Source organism: Sylvia atricapilla, chromosome 1 (genome assembly GCF_009819655.1).
Source record: "Sylvia atricapilla isolate bSylAtr1 chromosome 1, bSylAtr1.pri, whole genome shotgun sequence".
NCBI classification, from domain to species: domain Eukaryota; kingdom Metazoa; phylum Chordata; class Aves; order Passeriformes; family Sylviidae; genus Sylvia; species Sylvia atricapilla.
The window spans coordinates 148,777,165-148,799,084 of NC_089140.1; the positions used below are offsets into that span (position 1 = coordinate 148,777,165).

The 21,920-nt window shown below is 38.1% G+C and overlaps 1 protein-coding gene across 2 annotated transcripts in view; it reads right to left on the reverse strand.

Moving 5' to 3' along the window:
- TRAPPC9 (trafficking protein particle complex subunit 9) overlaps nt 1-21,920 on the reverse strand; it is a 462,611-nt gene that overhangs the window by 363,774 nt on the left and 76,917 nt on the right. For both annotated transcript variants that reach the window (XM_066336558.1, XM_066336551.1), the window contains one exon: nt 21,535-21,659. In XM_066336558.1, coding sequence (XP_066192655.1) covers nt 21,535-21,659 — 125 coding nt within the window. The remainder of the gene's footprint in view (nt 1-21,534; nt 21,660-21,920) is intronic.

Consider the following 21,920-nt stretch of genomic DNA (forward strand, 5'->3'; position numbering starts at 1 on the left):
AGTCGGCATCCAGCCTATGCCATTGCCTGGTGCAAGGTAAGTAGCCAATTGTATTTTATTTTATAAGCATATATATGTATGTGTGTATAAAGCTTCATTAACAGTGGTTTTCAAGGGTATTACCTACATTAAAAATAAGAAATCAAACACAGCTTAAAATGCACTGAACTTGTGTTCTTCAGCAGGAAAGGCACGACCTTTGATACATACTTATAAATGCAAGTGAAAACAAGACTGAAAGAAAAAATATCTCCCAGCCAAAACTAAATACAGCTTCAAAAACAGGTTTGTATTACATCTGCCATCTTTCTTGATCATTATTTAAGGATGAACTACAACTTAAGTAGAACAGGTTCCATGTGTTGTCCTTTTTCAAGCTTGGTTTTGGTAAGGGAATGTAACCTGAGATTCAAAACTTAGATAATGAAAGTCAACTCCATCGTAGTATGAGACTTGAATATTCAGGCGAGAAAATTAAGCTCTTGGGATAATTAGAATTGCTGTTTTCATAAGGCATATGGATCAACTTGACCGTGGCAGTGAACTCAGGCTGCAAGGCAAAAAGAATTAACACTTCTACTCAAATCTGCCCATTATCAACTACACTTTCTTTAAAGTTTAAACACTTCCAATCTTTTTTCTAGATTTATCACAGGGGAATTAGAACACAGAGCGCACATTACAACTCTGAACTTCTGAAAATTTATATAAACACTGACAGTACTACTCCACATCTCTCTAGGATTTCTGCATATCTGCCAAGTGATATTACCACCACAAAGACTTTACTCAACCAGCCAAAGTGTGATGCCGAGGACTAAAGAAAAGTCATGTCAGATCTGGTAAGATACTTCATCAAACAGAAAAATTAATGAGTGAACAAGCAAAACCTTGATTGATACCATTCCTTTAAAACATCACCTAGGCAACTGATTTTACAAATTAAACAAAATTAGGTGAAACCTCTGTGCAAAGGAAACTGGTTTTTGTTCCACTTAACTTCAGTGTCAGCTACAAAAGTGTGATTATTCCAAGGATGTAAAAGCTTTGCTAAGATCTCCAATTAAACCTATACCACAAATTTAAACAGAATAATATCTGACTTTTCCTTTATGACTCTGTCCTGGTATAAATCTTTGGTCAAGTTGCATTTCACAGTATCATAGAATGAGTGGGAAACCCACAAGAATCACTGAGTCCAACTCCTGGCCCTGCACAGCACCATTCCCAGCAACCCCACCACGTGCCTGAGAGTGCTGTCCAAATACTTCTTGAGCTCTGTCCGGCTGTGACCACTGCCCAGGGAAGCCTGTTTCAGTGCCCAACCACCCTCTGGGGGAAGAACATTTCTGTAATATCCAACCTAAACCTTCTCCAACACAACTTCAGGCCATTCCCTTGAGTCCTGTCACTGTCACCACTGAGCAGAGATCAGTGTCTGCCCCTCCTCTTCCCCTCACAAGGAAGCTGTAAGTGCAATGAGGTTTCCCCTCAGTCTCCTCCAGGCAGAACAGACCAAGTGTCCTCAGTCACTCCTCATGTGGCTTCACCTCCAGACCCTTCACCCCCTTCATTACCCTCTTTTGGATGCTCTCTAACAGCTTAGAACCTTTCTTATATTGAGGCATCCAAAAACTCACACAAATATTCAAGGCCTCCTCAGTGCAGAGCAGAGCAGGACAGTCCCCTCCGTTGCCCAGCTGGTGGTGATGTCCCTGATGCCCCCAGGACAGGGTTGGCCCTTCTGGCTGCCAGGGCACTGCTGACTCATGTTCAGCTTTCCACTGACCAGGATCCCCAGGACCCATCCCACAGCTGCTTTCCAGCCTCTCATTGCCCAGTCTGTCTGTACATCCAGGGCTGCCCAGCCCAGGTGCAGAATTTGGCACTTGCTCTTGTTGAGCTTCATATGGCTGGTGATTGCCCAGTCCATTTGTTCAGGTCTCTTTGAGGCCTCCCTGCCTTCAAGGGCATCAACAGCTCCTCTCAGTTCTGTATCACCTGTGAACCTGCTCGGTGTCTCCTCCAGTGTGTCCAAGTCATTTGTGAAGATGCTGAAGAGCACAGGGCTGAGGCTGGAGCCCTGCAGAACGGCACTAGTGACAGGTCACCAGTCTGATGCCACCACTGTCATTGTCACCCTCTGTGCCCGACCCCCGAGCCAGCTGCCCACCCATCCCATGATATGTTTACCCAGCTGGGGGCTGAACATTTTGTCCAGAGGGACACTGTGAGAGGCAGCATTGAAAGCTTTACTGAAATCCAACAAGATGACATCAACTGGCTTCCCCTGCCCAGCAGGTGGGTGACCTGCCGTGACAGGCAATCAGGTTTGATAAGCAGGACTTTGCTCTCCTGAAGCCAAGCTGGCTGTGACCAGTGACTGCACTGTCTTCCAGGTGGTTCTCAGTACCTCCCAAAATAATCTTCTCCATAACTTTACCCAGCACTGAAGCGAGACTCTGATCAAAATGAGTTTTTCTCAAGTAATTTGTTGCATATATTTCCTTAGAAGTAAAAGAATACCAAAAGTTGCCTGAATTTATTATCATTTTATCAGATAGTCTAAAATTATTCATTAACAAGTATCAATTGGCTGGTTCCATTGACACAAATGGTCTTGATTGGATAAAGCATAAGCTACTGAAGCCAACAGAGCTACTGAAGTTCAACACAGACAGGAAAAATAAAAATAAATTAATTTAAAAAAACCCACCAGTGCTCGATATAACAACTTCAGAGCAAACTAACATTTATTCCAAGCTGTAGCTGACTATATTTATGGGTGCTGTGTTTTATCTCAGTCACAGTGCCATCTGGTGACTATTTATATCCTTATACATTTTAAATAGATGGTATCTTTTAGGCTCATCCAACCACCTCGTGTCATCCATTAACCTCCTCCTAAGTCTGATCTGAAAGTGAGGACAGGAACAGTTCTCTAGGAAATGGAATGATGCCAGATTTCCATTTTGCATGTTCTTCTTGTGAACTTAGAAGTTCATTTAGAACAGAGTGGATATTAACCACAAAGGTATATGAATATAATGTGCAATACAATAAAAATATTCTTTTATTCTTTAAAAGAATAAAATTTCTATTGCTGGAAATGAAGTGCATGGTCTCAAGAAAGAGATAAATGGAAGGGTTTGCTTTTTGTTTGCTTTTCCCTGGAAAATGGCCTCTAAAAGCCAGCTGTGCAGGGACAAACAGCACAAACTGCCTTTCAAGTCCCACTGCTAAAGTCACCATAGCTTTCATTGAAAAAGAGGTGACAGATACACAAATTTAGTGAAGATAAATCGGAGCATCAAGAACTAAATTTATTGATCAGCTTACTGTGTCCACATATGAAAAATTCAAATAGACTTCCCAGGCTTGTTATATATTTTATCTCTTTTAACAATTTATAGCAGTTATGAGCCAGTTCTGACACTCTGATGAAAGCAGTAACATGGGAGAAAGATTTATGCTGGTGTTAACCTTTTTTTTTTATCCCTTCCCCAAACTCACAACAAACATTCCCGCAATTATTCACTCTTCACCCCTTTCCACAACAAAATAAGTGGCAAGACTGTAATACATTGCATAGCTATAAAAGAGGAATATGTATTATACCTGGCACTGTTTTTCCTAATAAAAAAAAAATTGCAGGAAAAATACCTGATTAGAAGTTAAGGCAGTATGGAGAATTCCCCCAAGTCCCCATGGCAGGCAGACTGGAACTAGAGGATCTTTAAGGTCCCTTCCAACCCAAACCAGTCTATGATTCTACACAGACAGAAACTGTTACAGTAAGAAAGAGGCAGCTATTGGACACAAATTTTAAATAGACTTCTGTCTCTCCTTCTTTCTGGAATAAAAAGATTTTCTGTAATATTACAGTTATTTCGGGCTTTCAACAGGCATAACCAACTTCATATAAAATAAATGTGCATATCTGATGAATTAGAAAATTAATTCATGTTGTTGTTTCTCATGCTCACTGATACTACCTCAATTTCCAGTCCAATCTCTCTTTTGTTATTAAGTATATTCCATGGAATCAAGTGTATAAAACATTAAATATTACTTCAGCTGCTTCCAGTACCAGTAGTAACAAAATGCTTCAACCATCCCATAAGTAAAACAGTTGGGATGCTCAGAGAGAATAAATATTTCCTATTTTTCTGTGGAAGACATTCCATTTAGGGAAGAATTTTCAGCAGGACTGCTATTCACTGCATCAAATAGGAAAGGCTGTTGTTCAAAACCCCGAATCTGCTGCTTCTAATAGTTTCACTGGAAGAAACTGCTCTGATTCCACACTCAGTAAAGCAGAACTGTTCTGAACGTATTATGCAGGTCAACAATTTCAGATTAAGTTTTCTTTCCATAAACGATGCTATTAATAATTTTGCCATTATTCACGGTTTTCTAGAAAGCACTTCACCCCCACAAAAGGTTACAGTTTTGGTTTTCAAGGGTAATACAACCTACTCCTGACAACAATGAGCATACACAACTACTTGATAAATTGGAGGGGAAAAAAGACCCAATCTTTCCCAAGTAATTGTAATTAAACTCATCTATTCTCTTTCATTAATATTCCAGAGTGCCACAGAATCATTTTCTATTTACTTGAATGAATATTCATTAGAGAACTGACTGGAACTCATGGCCACTTCCCTCATGTGCTCATCATTCCAAACGAACTCTCATCCATACTGGGCAGTCTTGTAACCCTGCAGTGCTCTAGCCAGGAAAGGGCCCGAATTTGTATTTCTGGTGCACTGTATGGAGCTCAGGACTGAGGACTGAGGTTTGTTCAGTTTGCTCTGACTGACCTGGCTACAACTTTAGTTTATGAGCTTTAGCTGCCACAACAATTTGTCCACCTGACCAGGACAAATTTGTGTCTAATTTGTGGTTGTTGTGTGGGACAACCACAGCTTTACACACAGAGCTGCAAGAGGCAGTTACTCTCTGGAGAATGAGATATTTAGGAATAAATAGGATAATGATGTGGTGTAAATATATAAAGGCCCTGTCTGATGATGGATACTTTGAGAGGTGGTTGCAGCACAGCTGTACAAGCAAAACCCCAGAGGCTGTAAATCACTCACCAACAATCAGATAAAGAAACGCAGGTACACAGCTGGACAAAGCTCTGCTCAGGGCTAACAACAAGAACAAATAACATCTAACATATGCTGATTTGGGATGTACCAAAGAACCACAGACCAATAAAGAAAAGCAAGGTGTAAAAACACATTAGAAAGTGCATCCTAGAAAAGAAATCATGTGTGGCATGTTCCACCCAGTGAAGGATACTTCAGCACTGGGAAGACACCAACTTTACAGCACTGGGAGGGTGGCCACAGTTCCTGCCCCTTTTCCTATGCTAAGAATTCAGTGTGTAATAATTCCAACTGTATGATTGCTCCTCCTGTAATGATTAAATCTGGAGTAATAATGACCAAAAGGTGACAATTTCAATACTAAATGCTGTATTTATACTAAAGGACTGACTTAGCCATAAAAGGTGTTACTTTTATGTTGGTTGTAAAACAATAAAGGGTGGCATCAGGTGACCTCCAGAGGTGCCTCCCAAACTCAACCATTCTGAGTGTGATTCTGTGAATGATGCCTAATCAATAAATAGCTGGATAAATAAGCAGATGAGACTGGACAGATGTTTGCTTGAACTCTCTGTGCTGTGTTCTTCTTACCTTAAACCTACAGTTCTGTTATATTTGGGACATATACTGTTCTCATTTTTGCTGTACAGCTCCTAGCCAGTGGACACGACTCTGTAATGCAACTATTAATTTTCCTTAATGAATTAGAACCTGAAAATTCAAATGATTTTTTCCTTTTACTTATGTTTTTCATCCTAACAGTGATGACTGATGTTCAATATACCTTGCACCACATATTCTTGAGGCTTTCTCATGTACTGGTAAAAAATGCCACAGGAATGCTGCAGTTCACTTAAGAAAAACAGAAAGATGATAGCACAGCTACAGGAACACAGTTTGATGCTGAAAAATGCATTTCCATTTTTTCTTACTCAGAATTTTAACCCTGAAGTTCTTGGATGAAAAATGGCACAGAGCAACCCACAATAAAATGGAAAAGTAGTCTCCAAAGAGAATGTACTGCCCTGAATTGGACTAAAGACTTGAAAAGAAGACTTTTGATCCAAAATTACTGTGTTAACATTCTGGGTCTTCAGCAGTTCTTAAAAATATTTGTGTCAAGAAAGAACAGTTAACAAAATCAACTCTTAAAGTGCACTTTTATAATAAGTGAAAAATCTATTCAAAATGCCTTTCCTGCTCTACTCAAGCTGAACCACTCCAAGTGCCCTATTACCAGCTTATTCATGCCTGGCCTTACAGTTTGCTGTAACAAGAAATCCCCTTTTGACAAGATGAAGTTACAAAATTTCATTCAAACTATGACATCCCAACCACTACCTATCATGTCCCCATTCATAATTAAAACCTTCAGCACAGAACCTCGGGGTAAAAATTCAGTTCACAGAACTCCAACAGGGTGAGGTTTCATTGAGCTTTTCAGAACTTCCTAGGAGAAAGTGAGAAGAATCTTTCTACAATCACATGTATAGACATCCATGCAATCTCACAATCAATGGAATAAAACACCCCCAACATTTGTATTAACAAATAATGGTGGCTGGGTTTAATTCCATTATTAGGTTAAAATCAAACAGGCACACTGGAAGATGCAGTCAGGTAGCAATTGAAACAGATTTCTGAAAGTAAACAGGCTCAAATGCTTGACTTAAGCTTTCACCTAAAGAAGCATCTTCAAAAGTAGCACATTTTCAAGCATGTGTTAAACAGAAACAGCAGCAGTCAACTTTCCATTTTAAATGAACAAATTTGTAAACTTGTTTGGAAAGAAGTAAATTAAGAACTGACAAAAATGACAGCTGAAAGCAGTAGAACAGTCACGGTATTTTTTTTCCTAAATATAAATCAAGTAAGACTGAAATATCTTCAGTTTCATTTATAAAAGCAAATTCTATTTTTCTCTTTTTAAATCTACCTACTTGTATACAATTTTAACTGGCATTATTCAGTTCAAAATTTTTCATCATACTGCTGAAGTTATAGTTCTCTTTTTTTAATCTCCATGTTTATATACTATCTTAACTGGCATTAATCAGTTTAAATTGTGTTTCATAATGCTGAATGAATTAATTTTATCTTGCCGTTTCCAAGCTACTTGTCGCTTATGTGGCTCAAAACCTGAGCCACAGATTAGAATACTTAGAGCCCTGATATATATATTCAATGAAAGTACACAATTTTCCAGGGAATACAGCATGGAATTATATAGAACAAAAAGAAGGGACACTACAGGAGAACATGAAGGCTACATCAGGCACCATCTCACCTTAGTAACCAGGTAGCCTTCAGTAGTATTCCTCAGAAATGAGCAGCTCCATATCTCCCTGCTCCACACCTGAACATTTGTACTCACTCACGTCTGTTTGCTGTGTGCTCACAAAGCCTTGCTTGCTTTGGGGCTTTCTTCCTGCAAACTCTGTTGTTGTGTTTTTATATTACAGATCTTCTAAGATTTGAGTAACTAAGGGGTATCACTAAGTGCAGACTACATGGGCTTACAGGCTTAGCCTGGGTACTAAATAAACGGGGATATTTCAATTCTCTTATGTAATGGAATCTAAGAAAAACGATCTTTCTGAACACTTTTCCATATTATGCAGTCTGAATATTCCCAGATTGGTTTAGTGCATTATATCCTTCAGGTTTTTCAAATCTTAGAAATGTAGAAACTCATAAAGATCTTATAAGTGGTAATTTCAGTCTTTTGCATTAACAGTATTCAAAACCCAACAGATCAAGTCCTTTCAATAGAAACATAAATGTGTCTGCTGAAGAAGAGCTCCTTTCACTGTTATTTCTGGAGTCTCCCCCACCATTTCATGGCACAAACCTCCAATACACACACAAAAAAGCCATTTTATTTAAAATACATACTCCAGTATGTGGGATATGAAACTAAACTACTTTCCACTGAATATGAACAAACCCTCCAGATGAAACATTCGCATGTATTTATGACGCAGGTTTACCATTTGGAGTACAATCCACTTTGTGGCATTTAATTAATAGGAGGGAATCGTATTTACACCATGTTGAAATTCCATTCCTGAAATATTAAATTCCTATTACGAATTCCTGCTTAGATTACGCTTCAATTTCTTAACTTAAATAATGTCCAGTTCCATGCAGGCAACAAATCATCTCATTTTCCAACAGTCATCTTTCTGGTCTCTTTTCAAAATCTATCACGAGTTGGCGATAGGACACGCAAACTCCAGGTTACAAATCCCAGGGAATTTAAGTATCCTGTAAGATTTTATTTTTGTAAATATCATGAACTCTCAGTCATAGATAACTTGAAAGCCAAAATATGAGTTAATTTACATATGCATTCTCTAGCAATCACTATTTAACTCAGCTTTATCTTAAACTATATATGAATGGAAAATAAAAATCTATTTAAAATTAAACTTTCTATGAGGAAATGTGAGAAAATTTCATTTTGGTGGCATATTAAATAAAAGGCTTAAGTTTCAATATTTCAGTATTTCTTTTATATTTATATTTCTTTAAAAGAAGGTTCAAATTTCAGTAAGAAGGAAAAAAAAAAGAAATAAGGAAAAAAAGAAAACACCAGAAGTTGCTGGGATGCTGTGATAATTTAAGCTGAATTTTATCCAAATAGCACACAAGTTTGGGTAGGACATAAGGATTAACACATCTAACACTTGCCAAGACTGCCACAACACTGAAACGTCCTCTTGAATTAATTTCAGAACAGGTGCAACCCTACATTTCCAAGAACGATTCCAGCAAGATGCAGCTTGGAGAGGTCCTGTGACACGGACGGGCAGAGTCACCCACAGGGATGGGGACACTGCTGACAATTTTAACTGCACACAGTAACCACAGCAGCCATACAGAACTACAGACATTTCAGAGCCTTAACTCCTTCTTCTGAGCCCGAAAGTGAAAAAGTAAAGGAAAAGTGAAAACCTTCTCAGAAGGAAGCAAGGGAAACGATGCAATCAAAAGGGGGGATGCTGACAATTCCCTTCGGTTTATTTGCAGTTAAATAATTTTGTTTATATTACTGCTTAAAACCTCTAGCTGCAGAAAAAAAAATCTTAATTCCTTCTAGGAGGTCATAGATTTGTTTTCACTCTGTGCTCAGAATATTCATTAAAGATGCAGGGTAGAAATTTGTAATAAATTATATGATCATAAGCTGATGGACCTGAAGAAGTGGCACTGGCAGGCAATCAGGGAAATTCCTGAGACAGAAGAGGGGAAAAAAAACAACCACCAGCAGCAATCACAACTATTTTAAAGAACTTGGACATTACCACAGAATATACAGGAAAAGGCAAGTAAAACTCAGATTTCAGAGTTTTTCCTGTTCATTTTGTTTGCAGCCTCAGTTATTCTCACTGACTAGCTACTGAGCTAAAGCAAGGACAGGCACACAGGAAAACAGGACCTGAACTGAATACAAAGAGGAAATGAAAATCATCATCTTGATACGTTAGTTCACAAAAATATGTATCTTTGCCTCATCACAAATAAAGCATCACTTCAATTAGGAACTGTGTATGCTTGGAGTCAAATATGGAGAAAAACCTCAGCTATTACCAAATTTGTGCGACAATAACCAAAAAAGCCTCTCTTATTCTTCCTGTCTTGGAAATTTTGGTCAATCGGCCTCTTAATAAAAAAAAAATGTATTTATAGGTAAACGATGTATTACAAAAAAACATACATACAGATATTCATCATCTCTTCACCTTAATTTAACAGTAGGCTTGACTCAATCCATATTCCTTTCGATTTAGAATTCCTTAGAAAAAGCTCAGAATCTGGTATTTAGGTTAAAAATTGAAATATCATAACTCCACATTTGATCTTCTCCATCATTTCAGAGCAGCTACTCAGATCCCAACCTACTCCCCGAGTATTAACCACTGCAGAGAAACTCTAAACCTGTAATGTCTCTTTTTCATTTAATTGCTTTCAAATAAAACAGAGCCTGAACAAAACCCACAGACAAACCTGCAAGGAAATGTATTTGCACTAAACAGAGCATAACATGGAAAACACTGTTTCAAACCTGCTGCTATTCTTTAAGATTTTCCCAATTCATAAAGCAGCAGGAAAATGTAAACCATTGAGGTGGTCATGCCGAGAGAGAAGTATGGAAAATTTCAGTTTATCCTGGGTGATGATCTAAAATTCAGGCTTATTTTTATAAGAGTCGGAAAAAAAAAAACACCCACAACTCCAAACAGGTAACCACGTAAATGTAAAGGAATGCATCTTCAAAACACAAGAACTAAATGACTGAAATAATCTGTACCTTCCTTCAAACGAGTGCAGCAAAGGGGGGAAAAGAAAGAAGAGGGAAAGATCTTAGAGAAGCTGAGAAACTGTGCTGCGATGCAGCACTCCAGTCTGCTCCGAAGCCAGCCCAGCAGATTTCTTTAGGCTAGTCTAAGGCCAACTCTTCAGCCTGGCTGACAAAATTTTAATGAAGTATTTCACTTTTCTGGAGATTTTAACCATTTGAGCACAAAGGATGAACAGCTCCTCACTTTGCTTGCTGCATTCTGAATTTTTCAACTCCTTCAAAAGAAAAAGCTTTTCTTGTCTTAGAGACCAAGTTTACAAAGGACATTCTCCATTGTTTTCCCAATCCTGTAACCTGCAGGTTTTGGTGTCCAAAAGCAAGTTCCACTTCAATAAAATTAAGGCTCTGCTGGGAAAACACAGGGAGCAGTGGCTGAGCAGTTTCCTCTCTTTTCTGAGATACACAGAAAGACTTTTTAACTCTTCTGAAGGCAATTAAACCCCACCACAAAATGCCACATCCAGTCATTTTTTGAACACTTCCAGGGATGGTGACACCCCCAACTCCCTGGGCAGCCCCTTCCAGTGCTCAACAACACTTTCAGTGAAGAAATTTTTCTTAACATACACTGTGAGTGTTTTAAATTGGGAGATTTTGGGGCTCTGAGGGAGGAAGGAAGGTAAAAATTAAGATGCAAAATGAAAAAGTACAACAGTCAGAATCATAGATGGACTTCTATCCCCATTTGATGTTTTTCTACATATCCTTAAAAAGCCTGATGGTCATAGTCTGATTTTCTTTCTGAGTAAGATGCAAGCCTGTGAGCTGAACAAATGAGGAAAAGAGAGCATGAGCTGAGCCTTACAGACTTTCACACGTTAGGCTGGTACAAGGTACTCAACAGATGGCAAGATTCCTGAAAAAGCCAGCCAGGATTTTGTACATGGCAAAGCAACAGTGAGTAGAAAATACTATGAGAGATGAAAAGAGACAAAAACAAAAACCAAACCACAAGAAAAAAAAAAAAAAAAAAAAAAGGTGGAAAAGTCTCAAAGAGCTTATTATTATATCATATTGATAAAAGATATTTCATGCCAGTGTTCCACAGGAGGGAAATCGAGCACACACACCTTGCTCTTCCTGATGTTCTTTGTGCATGGGAGACACTGCAGGAATCAGAACTGATCTGGGCCAATTCTCCTGTCATGGGACAGCAGCAATCAGAAGTTATGAACAAGCAGAGCTATTTGAGATTTCTGCTGTTGCCTTCTCCTTCTGGTATTATTTTCCATACATTTCTCACTGGAGTGAGCTGGATATTATGATAATGGACCTTAGAGAAATATCTATGAGTTTTGTCCAGAATGCATTTTATTCTCAAAGCAAAATTATCAAATTAAGTTGACCTGAATTCCTCCTCCCTTTCTCTTTCAGTCAGTATTCCCTAAATGTTTGTTCCTGGAATATAAAGATCCTTATTTATGCCTTCTTGTTCCCTGGGAGATTCAAGATACACATCTAGGAGAGCCTGGTGTGATGAACACACAGTTCAACAGGACTTAGCCTGGCACTGCAGAGTGCAGAAAACATGTTTTGCACACAGGTGTCACAAATTCTGATTTTCAGGGGGAAACAAGGTCCCCTGTATACAGTAAATAAAGAGAGAATGTCCATAGGCTCACTGTGTTACCTTTTCTATCAGGGACTTTTCAAAGCAAGTGGTTTCACAAAAGAGATGAGGTGAGCAGAGCTGCCACTACACAAACATTAGGATTAGATTGTTTGGGTTTTGTGAGGGGTTGAGTATTTTTGTTCCACAGAAACCATAGGGAAAGTTACTTCTCAAAGCTATTAGTCAAATTCAGGGTTGTAACTGCTCATATCTGGGGAGAGCTTTTACTTTTCCTCAACTTACCTCTCTTAATTTGAACAACAATCACTCCCAGGAATACCCGCTGAAGTAAGTGGTAAAGAACATTGTAATAAAATTATTTCTACTTTTATTAATTATTCAGTTAAAAATCTAATGATCAGCCACAATTTCAACTCCATTCCATCCAGACTTGGAGATCATAACCCACACTTGGATACCAAGTACAAAGGACAGTTACAATTCAAACTATTTTACTTCTTTTGTGGTAGAAAATTTGTCATGACGAAGTTATGCATTATAGTTGCATGACAGTACCACCACAAAGGAAACGCAAAAGGTCAGTTTCAAAACTGAAGCATTAAAAAAAAATGTTCATTATAATTCATAAAACTTTAAAACTGTACAGAAATACAGCTTCAAGAGCAAAACCAGCCCTTTGGGGGAAATCATCACTGAGCTGCATAATAGTGAAGGAAAAGCAGTGTGCTCCTTCCTTCAGAATTTGACATTTTTGTCATACACAAAAGTTCTGAATAAAATTCTAAAAATAATTGGTCCCACATTATCTCATTTACAATAAGTAGAGAAAAAAGATACCTAGGGCAGAAGGCCCTTGATTTGCTTTAAAACCCAGTGGTGGAAATGGAAGGTAAGACGAATAAGAGCTAATGGTAAAAATGCACTTTTAAAAGGCTATTTCACCATTACAGGAACTGCTGTAAGGACGGAGAAAGTTTTCTGCCACTGAAGTATTTCCATAAAATTGGCTAACTTCCAAAATTGCCTGCTTCAACTCAGAGTTCTTGGCTTGATGCTGAAACATCAGAGGTAAATTTATCAGGATCAGATTAGATGGATGATCAGTAGGAAGTTTTCCACCAAAGCCAGAGGAATAGATTACCAGTATCTGGATAACATTCCATCTTTTTTGTAATTCAGCTCATTTGCTCTCCATTTGTAGCAATTCCCCTCATTATTCTAGCCTGGAGCACCTATAGTCTACAGGTGATAACCAAGCAAGCAGATAAACTCAGAGAGAGGATCTGGACTGCCAACAGCACTGCACTGACCAACAAGAGGTAGAAAAAAAAATAATAACATAGAAGAATTACAACAAAAAAGATACAGACAGCACATAGGGAACAATCACCATGCAAGGGGCAAAATCCAGAAATGGTTTGATTTTTTGGTAAAAGATCGAGGTTCTAGGCAAAGAAAACTTAATGTTCAATTTCTGCAGCTGTAAAGAACACAAGATTTCAGATGATTTATTCATATTCTTAAGAAACAAGATTACATCACCTGTTTCTCACCCTCTTCATAGGATGTAGCATTTGGTGGTATATTTCCAGCTGTACATCTTGAGTGATCTTGGGCAAGTCATTTATTCCTTGTTCTGGACTGTCAGCTGCTGTATCAAATGGCAGCAACAGTAATAATTGTCTATGACTTAAATTCAATAGTAGTAAAAAATATTAATTGCATTTGCACAGTGTCTAACCAAAAATGAGTGGAATTTCACGGAATTACTCCAGGAAGTTACTGAAATGGACTGCTCACCTTGCTGGGCATTTGATACAAAGATATAACCTAGCTGAAAGTAAACTTGATAAAATTCAGACACATTAGTAATTGCCATGAAGCAATCTAGAAGCTTCCCTGCTCCAGAGATTAACTTTATTACAAAATATGCATTTTAATTGCCTCTTGTCATTTGTCTTTTTCTCTTATCAGATCTATTTCAGCTAAACCAATAATGTTTTAAGAGCCCCAGGTTTAAAATTAGCAAGTCATTCTGAGTTTTCCACTCTTACCAATCTACAAAGTGTGATGTATTATGCTCACTGTATTTAATAACTACAGACAGCTGAAGCACATCCAAGTCACTTAACAGTAATATTTATACTAATATATGATAAAACTACACACCTCTAAGTGGTACAGCAAATACTCCACACAATACCAACATGCACCAGTTCAAAGGATCAATTTCCCAATGTAATATTCAGAGTATTTTTGATCTTCTACTACCAGAGAATGTGCTTTTTGTTCCACTTAAACACAAGAACATTAGGAATTTCATTTACTCTAAGATTACACCTACAGAAAATCAGGTCTAAATGAATCATAGAGAAATATCTAAGAAATTACACTCTGTTTGATCAACAATCTCAAATATCTGCATGTCACATTTTTTTCATCACCTGTTTTTCCCCCTCTCACATCATCAGTCACTGCAACACACGGCAAGATCAGCAATTCAATGACAACACAGAGAAACCAATTTCATAAAATGACCCACAAAATATGAGCTGGATCTATTTTAGCTAACATAATGTTAAAAGCTGCATTTATTTAAGTCTCAGGGTTTCTTCCTCTTAGTCTTACTCTCCTCTATTTCTGATCATTTTAGATAATTTTCATTGCTTGGAAAATTTTTTGAAGTCAATCTTGTCCTACTCCCCCTAAAAGAGTCAGCCCCTGACTGATCAATGATAAATTTAACAAATCGTCATTCTTAATACTAAATTAAAGAGCTTTAAACAGACTCGTAAAGCAATTGAAATTTTCTTAAGCAATCCCTCTTCCAGACCATCTTATTGAAAACTTGCAATCCTGGTTTACCCATAGAGAGCAATTGTGGAGCTTGCTGGGATGACTTCCCTCAGTGAAACAAAGTTGATAAAGCAGATTCTGAGGTGCCTTTTCAAAAATGCCTTGGCATCAATTACAGCCATCAGAGTCTGCACTTCCCATTTCTTCTGAGCAAAACTACACACCTGACCTACTCTTCTGAAGTCCCCACAGTGATAAATCACTAAACTTCATTCTCATATTACTGGGGAAGGCAGCCCTTAAAAATGCCACTTTAAGCTAAACAGAACATTCACAGTCTAAAGATTCTACTTTTTTATCATTATTATTAAGATGCTCTTTATGTCCCTGGCCAGCTGCCCAAAAATCAGAACAAAACTCCAAGCTTTATTATGATCTGCCTCTGTGATTGAGGAATAGAAAATATTTCAACAAAACACTGTTCTTTGAAATATTAAGAAACTGAACTTGCTTGCAGATTTATTTATTCTCAAATGGAGAGAAAAACTGGCACACTGTTTATCACAGCCTGCAGTAAAGCTATTCTTCATTTCTTGTCAATGCACTGAGTTTTGTGAATAAAAGACCATAGAAAATTAACAAATCAATAAAATTTATGGAATTTCAAAAAACATTTCATCAAACATTTCAAAACAAAACATTATCATATGCAGGATGAGCAATATTTAAGTAAAAATGCAGCACCAGGCTGAAACCAACTTCAGCAACAAATGTCTGGGACCTACAACACGAGCACTGTAAATGTACAAGGGTAAGAAACAAGTATAGAAGGCACCTGAAATAAAGAGTGGTCTTTGATCCAAACCTTGTCTGACCTACCTCCTCTGATCTCATTAAAAGAGGAAAACTAAACATGCAAGAACTTGCAAGTGCAAAATTAATGTGTAAAACCCCGAAGGGATTCTGAATTTGTGACACCTGCTCACGAGGCACACAGCAGGTTACATTCTGAGAGCTCCAGGCTGCAGGGGCTCTCTGATCTCTGGAAGAACATTTTGAGGAAATTTATCATCCAATGCAAGCAGAGCATTCACACAAACATCTCAGTTTCTAATTATTCCTAACATTTCTTACAGAGCTGACTGGGCTTTCACCGCCCTGTTCCAGATGTTTGTCCCAATCCTATCTCCCTCCCCTTCAAGTTTCCAGCTCAGCAGATCTTCACATGAGCTCACCTTTATTATTTCTCCATTATTCTAACTCAGACAACTTCCCCTCCTTTTCTCCCCTCACTTACTATAAGCCAACACCCTCATACAAAAGCCAACCTCAGCATTAAAATTTTTTACTTTCATATTACAATGTCATTATGGATGTGACCACCTCCAGCTGTTCACATAAGCTCTGTTTACTGTGTTGATGTCAACTTTCATTTTTCTTTATTCATCCTTACACAAGAAAGAGATGAAGTGTGGTTCATAGAGGAGATTGCACCTGCAGCTACTCCTGATGAGAGATTTGTTTGGATATAAGCAGGATATCATCACTTGTTTTCTGAGTGGCAATGAAGGAAGTCCACAGAAACAACACTTTTAACAGGCAGACAGTGAATCCATCCACATTTTTTCTATTAGTACCCTATAAAATTTTTAATCTTTCTTTCATGTTAAATAAGATGGGAAAAAGAGCAAGTTCTAAAACATATTGCATTGAAATTGCAGATGCTATTGGGATAATAGTGAAAGTAAAATTCCAGACAAGCTGAATTAATTGAATTAATCCAAATCCAAGTGTAGAAGGATTTTTTCCACCCCTGGCTCTAGGGAATAGCTTTAGTAAAGTCTTTTCTTTATGTTCTGAATTACAGTCCTCTCTAGGGCACAACAGATTGTTCCTTTCTCGAGAGAACAATTCACAGAAGAAGAGAGGAAGAGGAGTGGTGACCAGAAATTGTGTGGAATACTCAACTACTTAGAGAACTCAAGGGAAAGAAAGCAATGCTGAACTGGGCAGGGAAGGGAAGTTAAAAGCATTTAGACCCAGACTGCTCAAAAATTGCCAGCTTTCATCCAGATCCAGATCGTAATCGAATTTTGCCAGACAGGTACCAACTGCCAAAAATCCATCTCTCCCTTGTTTTTGCACAACAGCTCTATTTTTATAATCCATTTTATCTCAAAGAAAAATGTGATTCTTGGCCAGGAAGGAAAGAAAAAAACTCCTTTCTCACCTGGCAAAGGTTGATGAGGCTCACAGCTCCAATCTGAGCAGGCTTCAGGAAATGTGAGTGCCCTTCTGGCAGTCATATCCCAAATTGTGAATTATAAAAAATAAGATATGTATTATTTTGATAGAAATCAGATTTGGAAATGAAAAAGCTTTGTTTATTTTTTATCTTTTACCATCTTGAAAGTTATTAGGAAAGCAAGAGATAGAAATGTAAGACTTGACATGTTTAATACTGAGGGAGAACTCAGGGCCACAGAATTTACAAGCACAGTACTGGATTCCAAAATAGAACTGTGTGGAACTACAACACCTAAACTGGACTATATAGTTGTGCCTAAGATCTCATTCCTATATTCACATTTCTTCAATGAAAGGAATCTAAATTTCTGTTGTGTTCTACGGACTCAACATCTCCTCTAACTTCAGCAGCATCCAAAATTATTTAAAAATTATTTTAAAAAATCCCACTTCTGGGATCTTTTAAGGACTTAAATTTAGACTAGATATAAGGCTTATGAATAAAAGGAGTTAGAGCTTAAAGTATCAACAATATAAAGTTTATCCCTATTAGCAGCACACTTCCACACAGAAGAGTAAAGCCTGAGAACTGAATAGAAAAAAATCCAGTTAAGGCCTGTATCTCATCTTAATACACTGCTGAGTAAATCAGAAAAGATGCATTAAAGAAAGTGTGTTAAATTAAATTAGCTCTACATACTGTATTTTAACACTTCCCACCATTTAGTGAGAGTGCAGGAACAGTTTTATGAGAGTACTTAAACCTCTCCAGCTTCTGCAGCTGAATCTCCAGAATTACAGCTCACACTCAGGCTGCAGAGGGAAATTCTCCTGAACAAACAAGTCTCAAAACAAATAAAGAAGTCAGCCAAATCCCTTATAAATTATAAACCAGCCCTATCTGCCAAACAACTGGCCAGTAAGCACTACGTGTGTTTAAGAGCTTAAAACAAGGTTTTTAAAAACTCACAATATGCTTCCAAAGTTTTCATCATCCAGCTAAAAGAGTTCTCCGTTTCAGCTCTTCATTTGGGTCCGACTGATGTCTAAAGCTCAAGTCCATATGGAATATGGGATGAAGTGCCAGTGTGTTTCCTCCATCTGACAAGAACTAGACTACACCATTTAACTTCAGCATCCAAGCATGAAAAGCAGTGCAGAATTCCCTAGGTTAAAACTGACACTGTGTTTGCTGGGAGATTATGACATCTGGTTAAATTTCTCACGGCAGCTTTTGCATTAAGACACGGAATCATTGAATATCTAAACACACTGCAGTGTTACTCAAAAAGCAACAGATTCAGCCTCAAAACTGATGTGCACACACCAATATCACCACAGCAATGGTGAAAAGATGAGTTACCCTAAGCAGGGCAATTCATCCTTTCATGCAGATGCACCCTGGAACAAGCAAGTTTAGACAAGGCTCAGCACAACAACCCAGCGCTGAACAGCAGAGAAGAGTATCTGAACATAATATTACAGCATGAGATTCTATTCAGCTTGAGGGTACAAGCAAGCTTTATGATGAGGTCATAAAGCAATTTTTACACTGAATTTATGAGCTCATTGTAACAGTCATTTCCAGAAGCCAGTGACTGGTTTATTAGGAGACAGCCTGCAGCAAAATTGGAAACAGCGATTGCAGAGAAGCTCGACTGCAATATCCAAGACTGCACAAAAATTTTAAGGCAAACAAGTAGGGAGGGAAGGTTTAAGTATGAGGCTTATAAATATCTGAACAAGGACATTTCAGAATCAGCAACATGAGAAACATTGATTTACATTCACTTTCATTTGCAAAAACTCTTACTTGAAGATGAGCTGATGCACAGCATGTAAGATGGAAAAATAACCACTACCCCTGAATATTCACACCAGACACCTATTGTTAAATCATAAATAAGTGACAGCAGAGTGTTTTCACTACACATACAAATTGTTTAAGATCCATCTTACTTCTTAACTTAAAAACTCCCACTTGCTTCTTACATTTGTCCCTGTCAAACCACTCTAATTGGCAAAACAATAAACCAAATGTAACCCAAACTGCACCATGAGGGACAAACAAACAGCCCACAACCCCAGATTTGTTCTGCTGCAACAGGGAGAAACTCAAGGATCTTTTAAGGAGGTTCTATGGAACTCAAAAAGGCTCATAAATATCAAATATTTTGTGACTCAGTATCAAAGTATTTTGCGACCCTGGATCATCTCTCATGCAGATCCCAGCTTGTTTCATTTCAGACAGCCACGTCGGAGCAAAAGCATTTGACAATCAATGTGATTCACGTACCCAAAGCCACCCAGTCTGAAACAGAGAGACTCAAATCCAAAACGACAGCAAATTCCTCCAAACTCAGCCAAGAAAACCGGACCACAGCACATTTTAATTGTATCTTTAAATGCTTAATTGACCGGATAGTTTACAGTAACTTGAAGATTCTATGGTTTGGAATTTATCTAGCTTTCGTTTTAAGCTACTGGTGGCTCCTATGCTGCACCCTGCTAAAGAGCAGTGCTAAAGCAGAAGTCACAAGCAGAAATCCACATTACTGCAGAATGACTAGATTGCCTGAAGAGGCAAATACATTTCCTCAGTTATAACAGGTCATTTTTTCTGGTCGTCTACCCACTATCCACTGTCTATCCATGTACATACAGACTTCATTATGTGGATAGTCCAGCAAATCAAAAAACATTTCTAACAAAGTTCTAAATAGTTTTGAGCTGCACAGGCATTTTTAATCCAAGCAGACCCAATTACTGGTTTATAGTAGTTTATTGAGACAAACTCCAGGCAGGCCACAGGTGCTGTACAGCAGTGATGCTCATCAGGTCCAGGACACAGACATTTACTCAGCAAAGAACCCTTTGATGCTGTTGGAATGTGTATTCTCTCTTCAATGTAGCTTTGATCATCTGAATGGTTCTTCCATCACAAAATACCAATTAAATCAAAATTCATTCCATAAACCTGGCAACAGCATCCAGCATGTGCCTTCCCACCACAGTGTTTTGCTACACACGTCAAAAACCAAGTTTCTACTTTACAGCCTTCCAACACCCTTCTAGTACTACCACACAGATCATCGGGAACCTGCAACTTCTTGGTTGCCAGGACAACTGATTGACAAGCAAAAAGTGCACCAAAATGCTTTTTTCTTCATGCACTGGGTGGAAAGTTCTGCATTTCTAGATTTTTTTGGTCCTATCTTGAAGTAACACTCCCCTTGCCACTGTGACTGAGAAGTGTATAGAATCAGACATTCTACACGAGCCCTGAACTTAAAAATTAATACTGGACATTTTATTCACTTAAATAGCAAATTATTCCCTCAATCATGCTGATTTATATTTATAAACAATTGGGAAACACCTTGCTATGTCATAAAACACAAAGGCTTTAGCAATTTTGCTAACACCTTCCCTATGCTGAAGTCATGTTTTCTGTGCTGCAGAAGCAATTGACAATGAATTAGCAGTGATAATGGTCCAAAAGAAACACACTTATAAATTAACAGTTTCACCTGTTTACTGCTCAGATAGAATTGTGAAAATTCACACTGTGAAAGAAGCAAATTCACAGGCAAAGCAAATTGAGAAAGCAAAGCCTGTGTTTGCTTCTCAGCCAAACACATGCAAAGCCAAATATTGCCACGTACAACACTCGCTTTAATTCCTGACAGGATGAGCTGATGCAGAACATGGATCTGTGCAGGGAATGTATCAAATACTGCACACAACACAACATTCACCAAAAGTTGGGAACAAACCAATGAAGTGCTGCGATCCACTATTTACAATCTTTCTTATTTTCATCTCAAATTTTATCTTCCTCAAATCTGGCCAATATGAAGCTAAACCTATTTCATGCTCGAAACAACAACTTTACACCTTCAACAGGTAAAATCTGCCACAGGAAAGCAAAGAACAGCTTAGGCCAGGGCACACTTTTGGTAAGCACAGTGCAGCTTCCACCTACACAACTGTTCTTCCACCTACACAACTATTTTTCTACCCTGCTACTTTTATTTACTTTTCCTTAGACTCTCTCAACTATTCTGTTTTATTACTTGTATGAACACCGCTAAAAAAAACTCACTGCAAGAAAGTCTAGAATTCATAGAGAAGCACTTTCCTACAGAGTAAATAGCAGGAGAAAGCACCGTGAGGTGAGCTGACAGCTCCCCCAGTACACCACAGGGACAGAAAACTCTGCAATTCCCACTCTCAGCCTGATCTTTCTTCACCTTTTTTGTTTGTTGGCTCTAATATAACAATCCAAGCACAGAACATCAAGTTGTGCTAAAGGAAACCAAAGGGAAATATTTATGAGACAAGGAAACCTTTGTTTTTTAATCACACAACAAGCCATAGCGCAGTACAACAAAAAACCACAGATTTCACTTATTTTTATGTCATTCCCTTACCTTGACATGACTGAAATCACCAACTTTGCTGCTTTCTTGGGGATTAAGAGGTTTGGTCTCCACTCTTGGTTTGACAACCTGCCGGAAAGGACTGGAGAGTGGGAGTCCACTGACACTGATTCCATCTGGAAAACAGAATAAATAGAATTACTTTTGCTCATCTAATTCTATGTTTTGTTCCAATTAATTTATCAAAGGGATAAAAAAGACACAAAAAGAGATATTAACCTTTTACACAAAAAGACAAAACAAAGACAAAGATTATTTGGCTGTTTCTCCCAGGACACCAAAAATAATCAAACTTGAACACACCAAAAACTCAGTGAATATCACGGGGAAGGATGGCAACTGCATTTGAAATATCACAACAGAGTTGTCAGAGTTAA